This window comes from Ambystoma mexicanum, chromosome 8 (genome assembly GCF_040938575.1).
Source record: "Ambystoma mexicanum isolate Mex_15411 chromosome 8, UKY_AmexF1_1, whole genome shotgun sequence".
NCBI lineage: Eukaryota > Metazoa > Chordata > Amphibia > Caudata > Ambystomatidae > Ambystoma > Ambystoma mexicanum.
In genome coordinates this window covers 1,266,890,860-1,266,903,589 of record NC_090929.1, presented here as the reverse complement: position 1 = coordinate 1,266,903,589, position 12,730 = coordinate 1,266,890,860, and the positions used below count along the sequence as shown (strand labels likewise).

Genomic DNA, 12,730 nt, shown 5'->3' with positions numbered 1-12,730 from the left:
CACCGGACAGGATAAGCATCCTGCCGTCTACAGTTGGCGTATTGCGTGAGACGCGGTGTATGTATATGTTTCAAGAATGTATGTCTGAATCCTGCATTAGGTTATCTGAGTGATTCACGACTAAAACTCCCCTTTCATTCTTTAGACCGGAACAGCTCATCTTAAAGAAACTATAGCTCTGGGCTGCAGAGTAACCTTCGGTTGCACAAACAAAGATAGGATGACTGGGAAGGTCTCCGTTTCTGGAAATCATCTGTTTTCTTGCAAGGCCAGGATGATCGAGCAAAAAAACTGCTGACAAAATCTGTTTCTCAGAAATTGTGTACATTACAGGAAATCATAAAAAACACACACAGCTGGCAGCTTCAATAAATCGATGTAACCCAATGTGTATAAAAGAGATTTCTCCTCTGCAATTTTCTCACTTCACTACTCTCCCTCAGATAATGGGCTGTGGTTGAACCTGAGCCCACTCTGAGTGTGAATAAAACATTGTATTTGCTTTACTGTGTGTCCGATGGTCTCATTTGCTTTACAGTTGCAATAGTGTCTTTCAAAATGATGCCCGAACAGGGACCCTTTCGTGGATGATCCATCGGATTTCGAGGACAGTGACCGAGCGTTGGGAGCACTGAGTACCGGGGATCCTGCCAAAAGGAGACAGTTTCTTGCAGCTGCTACTCATGATCCACGTCAGCCGCCTCGCCCAGTTATTTCCTTTATGGTAACGCTCTCCGAAAGGTGATTGTGGGTTCGTCATTCAAATATTTCTACACGTTTTCATCAATTTTGAGAATGTTTCAATGTTTTCGCAGAATTCCTTTGATTATTTTTGAATCACTGCTGTATGTTGTAGTAAAGTTTATTTTGATAGATTCCTTGTTGTTTTTGGTTTGTCTGTTAGCAAGTAGTTTCTTGAGATTTTGGTTGCATTTTCTTCCATAAAGGAACAGATAAGCCCAGGTTTTCTGAAACAGGAACAGCCGTCTACTGAATTTACAACAACCAACTGGAATGCATAGATGTGGTAATTGTAAAATCTGCCCAAATATAGAAAATGGATGAAGAACTTTAACTTACCAAACGGAAAAACCCCAAAAATTGCTCAATATATTAACTGAAAAAGTACATTTTTGGTGTATGGCATAAGATGTGTTTGAAACAAACTCTATATAGGAAGTACAATTAGAGTCTTAAAACTACGTTTACATGAGCATTTAAGAGCAATAAAAAATAAAGACACCAAATACCCCATGGCAACACACTTTTGCACCGAGCATGAAGAAAAGGAGATAGACTACATCAGGTTTTCTGGATTGAAAAAAGTAAAAGCACCAGCAAGAGGTGGAAATAGGGAATTACTTTTAAGAAAAATGGAAGAAAAATGGTTTTGCCTTATGGATACATGTATTACAGGTCTCAATTCGGATAATAAGATGTTCCATTGGCTACACATTTGACAAGAAAATTGCTGAATGAAGAAAAAATATTTGATCCATTAAGATATACTAACATGAATGCAACGTATACCTTAACCATATTAATACTTATTGGTACTTAGTGAGAAATGATTTGTACAGACAAACTAAGGTTGAGTAGGTACATGAGCTGTAGAATTAAGGAGAAAAGGGTAAACTCTGGCCCGAGGATAATAGTATAATAAGTAGTCTTTTTATATGTGGTAAACAACACATTGAATGAATACTACATTATCATTCCAAAGCAAAAGCTGTCTATAGAATAAATCAGATGAAGGGATAAACCCCATACTCAGCACACTCATTCTTAGAAAATAACTTAAAACACACAAATGTAAGAACATAAAGGTATATGTCAACTGAAAGCTTGTAAGTAATATATTTCCTTGTTTGCAATTGCGGCATTACATTCACATAACAAGAAAAGCAAGATGGCCGCAGAACGTAATGCGTAATGATGTCATTGTGTAGAAATATGCAATGATGTCACTGTGCTCACGGTTATAAGGCCGCCAAAAGTAAGCAATCCTTAGATTGCGGATCGGCGGTGAAGGAGGCAAACGTATCTCCTTCAAAATAGGTAGAAACCCATAGAATTCAGGTTAACTTTTAAACGTATAGACTAGTTGTGAATATTTTAGGCATATGACTCTTCCATTAGCATGCTTGAACGTGGATTTCTGACAAGATAACCTAAAAATTGAACACCTTATGCAGAGTAGCCTGAAATGTCTTTGAATGCACAAGTTACTAAGCTATAATCTAATGTTATATAAACTTGAAAAAATGAATGTGTAAAAGTCAAGTGTGCAGAAACCATTAGGGGAACAGCATCTCCAATTTAGGAATTAAAAAGTGTTAAGAAAATAAAAGGAATGAAGATAGGCATAATAAGTATTATCTGATTGAATGCAAAAACCTTATTGATTGCTTTAAGGATTTCAATCAGCTGTGCTAACTAACAGCAAGGAAACAGACAGAAAAAGAATAGACAACGAGCAACATGGAATAAAAACCCACATTGAATGAAGGACAGGGTGAGTGATTACAGTCATCGCATGGTATCTCAAATAAAAAAAATATAGGGGTGTTCAAAAAGAAAAAAAGGGGATGATGAACCTCTCTTCGTGAAATGTTGATGTTATGCTGATGTTTAATTTCAATTTATTTACAGACTCTTTCCTGAAGATCCAAGTTAAACACATGGTGAAACACGTATTGAGATGAGAAACATAGTGATATGCACCTATTAAGAAAAACTAAGCGAAGTAAAACCTTGCTTTGATTTAAATTTGAAAAAATAAAGCGTTAATGAAGAATATAACCACTGATTGGACAATGTGATGTGTTAAAACAAGAAAGCATTCATCCTACAATTAAATGAATACAATAATTGGTGCACACCAAAAGATACCATTTGAGAGAATACAGTCTACCAATACGTTGCTACGGTCACAATATAGGTATCTGTTGTGTCGACAATTAAGAAAAAGGAAATTGTAATAGACAGATTCAGCCAGGATTAGAGCCTCTTCCTTGACCGGACTTTGATTATAAGCACTTGTATTGGTTTATATTGATTTATGTGTTTTAGTAAAATGTTTAATTTTATGCGCTTATTTTGTATGGGAGCAATTGCTGAATACAGCTTAATATTTATTACAAAAATAGAATTGTAAACCTTCTTCACCTATATATTGTTAGAATGGACCGAGATTCACAGATGTGATTCCACATTGGAGGAATCCAAACACTAATATACTGGTAAATTATAGCACACAGAGGCATTGCCGTCAGTGAATTACCCTCTTTATTATCTACACCTTACAACAGGATGCAATATCTCATGACCAGATACGTTTCTATTCTACAACATTGTATCCACGTATTCCATTATCAATATTCTTCTTAAAATGTAACTCTCTTCTTACTCTATGGGGCAGTATGTGCTAAAGTAAATATCTGAGAGAGTTGAAAACACTTTAAACTGTTGTGTATGAGAGCAGTGCAATGAAGAAGCAGTAAAGTTTACATATGGAGATGCTCATGGTGATATTAATATTGATGTCACATGTGGCAGCATCAGAGATGGCATCTATGATGCCATCAATCATGTAATATTGAGTGTACACATTAGGAAATTTATGAAGTCACGCATGAGGTCACATGCAGGGCTTTGGGTAGGGAGTTAGAGTTGTTTAGCTCCCAAATAGTTATATTGTGGGGATCCAAGCAATGTGGAATGGGAGTCTTCAACTCAGTTATAATAGGAACCTTGTGAGTACAATTCCAATCACTGTTGCTTGTGGAAGGGCTCTTGTAACACAATGATAACACAGATTCAATAAATCTGTTTTCGGGCTACCCTTTACCACCGAAGTAGTAGAATGACTTCCTCCTTGTCATGGGAAAGAAGCATAGTATATAATGCAGCCATGGGCTCAATAAAGTCACTTGTCACACACTACTGTAAGAACAAAAACATTTAAATACAGTTAAAATATCAACCTTTTTTTGAAAATTCTATGACAATGTAAACATTTGCATACCAAAATTATAACATACCTGAATGAGTGAATCTGGTATTTCATTATCATACAATGGAATCTGCTGAAACTGATTTTTGTCTGGCTGCTCCGAATTTCGGTGCATCAGCAACTGGAAACGCTTACATTTTTTAATGTCTTCATCAGTTGCAAAGTTAAATTCTTCCTGTAGTTGGTCAAAGCGAAAATATTCAGGAGTTCCGTCTCCTTGGTTATTCACAATCTGTAGAATGATAAATAGACAAATAAAATTTATCTCACTCATGTCACATTGTATTCGACAAATTATAGTTTTCATTCCTTCTTTAATATCAATAATAAAACCCTGCTATTTAATGGGTAACTTGATACACTTCCAATATCTTACAAAGGCACTTTTTTCCAATGATATGCACAATTGGTCCAAGACTGCCAATGTTATAGATAGAATCCTCTTTAGCGACATTTGCTCTCAAATGTACATTTCCTAGCTATACTGTGTAGCAGTTATCACTTATTTTTCAGGTTTTGGTCATTTATTGAGTTAAAAGCAATGATAAAGAAGGTTGGACTAGAAGGCATCTGACTCAGACCATAGTTCAGAAGTGTCCTTCAGCTACGAGGGGCTCTTACCCCTGTGCCTTGCTTCACTGTGAACCTCCTGGCCTACCAGGCCCTACATTGGTAGAGATGCCTTGCCTCCCTCCAATTTCTCTGCTTCACCCTCCTTCGGGACTGAGAAACTGCGACGACATATGAACAGCATGGATGATAATTTCCTCTCCCACTGTCACTCCCGGACTTACCTACTCTATTAGGAAAAATTGCAATAATTAACTTTCTGATGATTACATCATCAAAACTGGGGACGCCATGATGTAGTGAGCACTACTGCATGGTACACATAATCAGCAACAGAAACAGTACAAAATGTAATCCATCAGCCAAATTAATCAAATCTTCATCATGCGCATCCTTTATTGGTGCAATCGTAGTATTCTCATAGCTGAGGCAGCAGAAACCATGGCCGATGCATTTCAGACCACAAGTCCACCGTCAGGGCAAGTTCTACAAACATACATAATACATCTATATTTATTAAAGTGAAAATGTGTGGGTTTGTGGCTTGACGGAGCATTTTTCCTTATACAATTCTGTCAGTCTGAAAACCCCAAACCCCTAACCGTCGTGTTGCCCCCCCTTTGGGCAAGCACGCTCCGGTCTTCAGACAAACTTTGACAATCTGACAACCTCCTATTGGGGGTGTGGATCACTATACCCCCCCCCCCCCCTTTGACTGCATTCGTATCAGGCCCTATGTGCAATGTGTTCTAGTAACATACACCTATCTTACTACCGTGGGCAATAACAAATAACATTAAGACACAAAGAAAACACAAAGAATCGATTCAATTTATAACAATGAGATACATTTATTTATATACACACAGCTAAGCATAATACATGACAATGCAGGCAGTTCTAATGCTATGTATAATTTGCACCTTTTATACTTCTGGTGCAAAGCTACCATGCAGTATCTATAAGCCTTTCAGGTTCCTAATGTAAGCCTGTGCTGCAAATGTGTGGTTCTAATGCAATCTAATGCAAGCGCTAGTCATCCATCACCTTCATGGGCAAATCCACACCATCAATCCACAATTAAGAAAAAGAAAACTGTAATAGACAGATTCAGCCAGGATTAGAGCCTCTTCCTTGACCGGACTTTGATTATAAGCACTTGTATTGGTTTATATTGATTTATGTGTTTTAATATAATGTTTAATTGTATGCACTTATTTTGTATGGGAGCAATTGCTGAATACAGCTTAATATTTATTACAAAAATAGAATTGTAAACCTCCTTCACCACACCATCAATCCACACCATCCACGCTCTAGACAATCCCTGTCATGTTTCCCCTTCACCCAAACCTGTGTGTGTGTGTGTGTGTGTCTGTTCTTATCAATTTGAAGAGAGAGTTCAAGACCCCGTGGACGGCGTTAGGCTGGTAGCGGCCCCCGGCGCGCCGGGATCGGGTCTTCTCGGAGTCGGGTTGCTTGGGAATGCAGCCCAAAGCGGGTGGTAAACTCCATCTAAGGCTAAATACGGGCGCGAGACCGATAGCCAACAAGTACCGTAAGGGAAAGTTGAAAAGAACTTATCAATCAATTTAAGCCTAGGCCAAACCCATACTTCCCATTCTGTTGTCAATCAGCCAGTGGCAGGCCTCAAGACTGCCAACTGCCAAGCTCTCGATCTCATCAAGGCCCATCAGTCTGCTGCACCAAGCACCATCTCCAGCCAACCCTCTCTGTGGCTCTTCCGATCTCTCGTGCAGTCTTAACTCTCCTCATGCAGTTCTCCCAGTGCAGACCTCGAACTCCCTCGAACTCTCTGGCTAACTCTCTGGCCAACTCCTGATCTCTTCCGTCTCTCACAACTCTTCCGAACTCCTCTCAACTCTTCCGAACTCCTCTTTTCCTCTCTCTCTCCAGCCCTCCTGGTTATAGTCTCCAATGACGCACAGAATGTCTAAGAATGTCTCTCCCTCAGCGTTTAGCAAAATGCCTGCCTGTCTCCTTGCGTGTTACTTGTCTCGGCATGTCCTGTTACTTCGTGTCAAAGTGACACTGGAACATCATATCTTTCTTTCATGGCCTTCCGAGTATGTTGCGAAATACATCATCTATTCCGTGTTTCTCCATTCTCTCCACTGTAGACTTCACTCTGTATTACAAAATGCTCCTAGGCCCCGTTCTTAAAGCACCTCTTCTGTGTGAATAGGCTTCCCTCTCTCCTGTCTACCCACTCCCTTGGCGCAGCCCCCACTTTTGCAGTCTCTGCGAAGCACACCAGCCATGCTGATAAGCTTCCTAGGCTGTCTCTACTAGGACAAGGGTCCATGTTATCTGTGTATGTCTGCCAATGTTTATGAACAGTGTACCATAACATTTCTCCGCACTGAGCAACTTCTGTCTTTCTCCATCAAAAAATGGCTCATAGGCCTCGTGTCTCATTCTGAATGCTTCCTAGTGTTTACCGCAAATCTCCCGCAATACAAGCACTAACTAAATGCAAAACTCATTCTAGGTGCATACTCAATCATACATACATACATACATGTGTGTCAATCATATCTCTAAATGTGTCTCTACAAAGCATACATGTGTGCTATACTAAATGGCTTTTCATGGCATTTCAAATATGCCAGTGTGTGTAGTGCAAACAATGCATTTTCTCTCTCAGCCTAAGCGCTATATCTAATGCAAACATAGATGCATAGCATATCATATCGTGTCTCTAAAACACTACATGGCACTTCAGATATATGTGCAAGTGCGAGTGGAGGCAATATCATTCTAAAAGCATATTGCAAATGCATACAAAGGTGACAGTCTAATATGTAGACAGTGTCTACTTCAGCAATGTACTATGGATAACTAAACAGAATGCAATAATGGAATGATTCCATAGCAAAGATTCTAATGATTGGGTAATGGTGATTCTAACAGATACTAATGATGAGTCTAACGATAACAATACCAGGCTCCTCATTTTATCAGATTCACAATTCTCTCCTCTTATCGTTAGATAAATCATAACAAAATATAGCATACGTGATACATAACATAGCAATAGTGGCAGTCTAATACCAAGCAAAGTTACAGAAAGGAAAAAGCATGTATCATGATGCATAAAAAACCTTTTTTCAAAATGCAAGCATTCCACTCTATCAGTGGCAAGCTAAAATATCAAATGCAAAGCTGCAAATCTGTCAGAAATCAGAATAACATAGCCAAAAGTCGAGCAAAAAGTCAGAAGTCAAGAAGTGTCTACAAGCCAAAGGTGTGAAAGTGTCTCTACAAGCAGAAAACGAAAATGCAATGCATAGAATCAATGCACAAGTACTGTGCATACAGGTGTTTCCAGTTCAGTGTGTCAAGCACAAAATATGACAATCACTTTCACAGGTGTCAAAGGTCAGTACAGATGTCAGTAGCCAAACAGGCCAAACATTCAGTGATCAATGCATACATATCAGTGTATACATGCAGTGTATTGGTCATATAGGCCATTTCAGTTATATTCCAGTCCAAGGTATTTCCAAGTTCTCATGAGGTATGTGTGTCCTCACAACCGTGCACAGTACAAATTCAGTACAAAAAGTTCTAATGCAAAAGGTTTCAGCCAAGGAATGTCAACAAAGATGCAATGTCAACAAAGCAAGTGTTCACAAACGAATACTGCGTTCACTAAGAGCATATCAGAGTTCAGCAAAAGGTCAAAGTTCAGGCAGCGAAGTGTTCTCCACAACAGCAAAGTGTGAACAAATGTGAAGCAGCAAAGTGTTCAAGGCAATAACTTTCAGGCAATCAATGTTCAGGCAGCATAAACGTGTACAAGCCAATTCATTTTGGCCTGCTTGATAAGTGCCAGCAAGATTTTGCACAGAGCTCCAACGACAGGAGCAAGCAAGTGTCAGGTACCATATGTATGCCCCACTTGTCCCCATGGAGTGATCAACATATGCCCTTCACTTCAAAGGTAGCACAGGGAAAACCCGCGTGTCAGAACTTTCAATTGATGTCAATCGCCCTTTTTCCCTTCACATCATGAACAAAGCCGACAGGTGCACTCATTCAGAGTGTTTACAAGACATTGCAGGTGGTTACTCTCCTCTGGACACAGTGTGGTCCTTCTCCATAGGCCCATCTCTAGCAGGTTCAAATTCTCTCCTCTTCCTCTCACCAGGTCATGCTGTTGCCATGCCATTGCCATGCCCATGCTCTTCAAATGAGGGACAGCCAGCATTACAGGTGCACTCATTCAAAAATGCACCATATGCTCTGTCTCCTTCACTTAAGAGAACAAGAGCTATTCAAACGTGGATCAGGCAAGACATGCTTTCAGAGCGTGTATTCCTGCTCATTGCTGCTCATGCACAAACTTGTCTGGTGCAAAAGGCATTCCAAATGGATTCTCTTCTCGCTGCAGATTACAAAAGCTGCTCACAAAGCAATTCGAATTTCTCCTCCTCTCTCCTGCTGCTGCTGCTTCACTGCTCTTTCACTTTCACTTCTTGGCACAGATGCTGCAAGGTGTCACAGTCGGTCACAATCTCTTCTCTCTCCATGGCAATAGGTGTCATGCCACAAAGTCTCTCTAGCAGCAGATTTTCTGGGTACATTCTCAGAGCACAGCCATTGGACAAGGCGTACACTGAGGCCTCAAGTCGGTCGGTCGACATTCCCCAAAAGTGCTGCTGCAAAGCGTCAAATGTCAGATGCCAATGTCTCATCATTGCTGCAAACAAACAGCCATGATGCAAAGTCACATTGCAAGGCGACAAAAGCCAGTCTCTTTCTGGTGCTGCTTCAAAACAGCCATGCAAAGTCACAAGGTGTCAGCCATCATTGATCTCAGACGGTCATCAAAGTCTGGTCATTTCGGTCTGGTCATCATGACGGTCATCTGGACATGCTCTCAGGCGTCATGCTGCTCCAAATCATGGTCTCATCATTTCATGCGGCGATGCCATCTCGTCTGGTCAAGGAGTCAATGTGACCTCGGTCTGGTCAAGGTGTCTCTCCAGATTTCATGTAAAGAAACAAAAAGTGCAAGCATCAGTCTTACTCAGTTTCAAGTGTTTTTCAAAACCAAAATAAAACAGCATTTCTCATTGTGCGTTGAAGTGCACATCTGCTAGTCCTACACTATCCCTTGCCTCTCTCAGGCAAATCCATGCTCGTTCCCCCTGTGTCTAATCAATGTGTCAGTGCCTCTATCTATTGTCTCACTAGGCCTGTCTCTCCCTGCATCATAATGTATGCATGCTTAATGCATGACTCCTGCATCCATCCCTATCCTTTTCAAAACAAAACAACCAGTTTCACATACTTCAACCATCTCACTTTCAAATGCTGCACATTCAAAAATGTCACACCTGCATTCCCTTCTGTGTCACTTCCACCTCTAGATGTCACAACACTCTCCCTATTTTCCATCATTAAAAATTCACAAAGCTGAATTATTACATGCTGAAAAATCACATCAGTTTCATTCAAAAAACCTCTCTTATATACAATGCAATTCACATTCAAACATGCACTGCTAGCTCGTGCTTCAGATACACAATCTGCCAGTCCAGCGCGTTCTGGATTGTCAACAAACATGCTTTCCATGCGCACATTCAGACTACAAAAATTCCAGGCATGCAAGCTTTTAAAACATCCAAATTTAGCGTGATTCCCTTAATCTATCTTCCCTTGCAATGTTGTCAAAATATCTAGGTCATTGGACAATAATTTTTTCTCACTCGAAAACGTACGAATCAAAATACTTCCAGTTTCACTGCTATTGTTCTGGGGTAACTTTTTCTCCCCTTTAATAATATGCTTTTCTTTAGGAACGCTGTTCCCACCCATCACTGCTGATGAAATTGAATTCAATGGGTCTTTCAATGGGACATTTTTCCAGTTACTAATCACATCTCTGAGACGACATATTACTGAGTGCGAGTCAACAATATGTGGGCTCCCTTCTGTAGCTACACTTTTCACTTTCAATACAGTTGATCCCTGGGATGCATCCCAGGAAGCAAGTGTATTTTTAAGCCGATTTCTTATTGCCTTCAGGTCACTAAGAAATTAACTCATTCTGCAGTTTCAATTATTCTGAGCGTCTTCAATAAAAAAACTGTTTCTCTCACTTGGTGAATTAATGTACATTTATTCATACAATCATTGCCAGTCATAAAATACTGTTCTGGGTGAATGTTACAACCAATTCCGGCAACCAAAGTCAAACAATTACGCTCCCCTTCCTACGGCGAACAAAATTGCAGACAGCATGCTCAAAACAATAAACCAAGACAGACAAAACATGAAACAAAAAAAAAATCTCTATTCCCACGAACGAACTAACAGAAAAACAAAAACAATTACACAGTTGCACAAGATGTTCAAACTTCGACTCTTGCGAAACTGATAAGTATGTCAGCAGACCAGCTGCAAAACATCTTAATCAGTCCACATTAGTGAAAATCCGGGTGTCCCCTCCATTTTGTCAGTCTGAAAACCCCAAACCCTTAACCGTTGTGTTGCCCCCCCTTTGGGCAAGCACGCTCCGGTCTTTAGACAAACTTTGACAATCTGACAACCTCCTAATGGGGGTGTGGATCACTATACCCCCCCTTTGACTGCATTCGTATCAGGCCCTATGTGCAATGTGTTCTAATAACATACACCTATCTTACTACCGTGGGCAATAACAAATAACATTAAGACACAAAGAAAACACAAAGAATCGATTCAATTTATAACAATGGGATACATTTATTTATATACACACAGCTAAGCATAATACATGACAATGCAGGCAGTTCTAATGCTATGTCTAATTTACACCTTTTATACTTCTGGTGCAAAGCTACCATGCAGTATCTATAAGCCTTTCAGGTTCCCAATGTAAGCCTGTGATGCAAATGTGTGGTTCTAATGCAATCTAATGCAAGCGCTAGTCATCCATCACATTCATGGGCAAATCCACACCATCAATCCACACCATCCTTGCTCTAGACAATCCCTGTCATGTTTCCCCTTCACCCAAGCCTGTGTGTGTGTGTGTGTGTGTGTGTGTGTCTGTTCTTATCAATCAATTTAAGCCTAGGCCAAACCCATACTTCCCATTCTGTTGTCAATCAGCCAGTGGCAGGCCTCAAGACTGCCAACTGCCAAGCTCTCGATCTCATCAAGGCCCATCAGTCTGCTGCACCAAGCACCATCTCCAGCCAACCCTCTCTGTGGCTCTCCCGATCTCTCGTGCAGTCTCAACTCTCCTCATGCAGTTCTCCCAGTGCAGACCTCGAACTCCCTCGAACTCTCTGGCCAACTCTCTGGCCAACTCCCGATCTCTCGTGCAGTCCCCCAACTCTTCCGTCTCTCACAACTCTTCCGAACTCCTCTCCACTCTTCCGAACTCCTGTTTTCCTCTCTCTCTCCAGCCCTCCTGGTTATAGTCTCCAATGACGCACAGAATGTCTAAGAATTTCTCTCCCTCAGCGTTTAGCAAAATGCCTGCCTGTCTCCTTGCGTGTTACTTGTCTCGGCATGTCCTGTTACTTCGTGTCAAAGTGACATTGGAACATCATATCTTTCTTTCATGGCCTTCCGAGTATGTTTCGAAATACATCATCTATTCCCTGTTTCTCCATTCTCTCCACTGTAGGCTTCACTCTGAATTACAAAAAGCTCTTAGGCCCCGTTCTTAAAGCACCTCTTCTGTGTGAAAAGGCTTCCCCCTCTCCTGTCTACCCACTCCCTTGGCGCAGCCCCCACCTTTGCAGTCTCTGCGAAGCACACCAGCCATGCTGATAAGCTTCCTAGGCCGTCTCTACTACGACAAGGGTCCATGTTATCTGTGTATGTCTGCCAATGTTTACGAACAGTGTACCATAACATTTCTCCGCACTGAGCAACTTCTGTCTTTCTCCATCAAAAAATGGCTCATAGGCCTTGTGTCTCATTCTGAATGCTTCCTAGTGTTTACCGCAAATCTCTCACAATACAAGCACTAGCTAAATGCAAAACTCATTCTAGGTGCATACTCAATCATACATACATACATACATGTGTGTCAATCATATCTCTAAATGTTTCTCTACAAAGCATACATGTGTGCTATACTAAATGTCTTTTCATGGCATTTCAAATATGCCAGTGTGT

General features: G+C 40.6%; 1 protein-coding gene across 1 annotated transcript in view; it reads right to left on the bottom strand.

The window, feature by feature from the left end:
* Window positions 1-12,730, bottom strand: part of CC2D2B (coiled-coil and C2 domain containing 2B) — a 2,924,037-nt gene that overhangs the window by 1,969,306 nt on the left and 942,001 nt on the right. Inside the window, exon 4 of the mRNA XM_069611382.1 lies at window positions 4,044-4,247. Coding sequence (XP_069467483.1) covers window positions 4,044-4,247 — 204 coding nt within the window. The remainder of the gene's footprint in view (window positions 1-4,043; window positions 4,248-12,730) is intronic.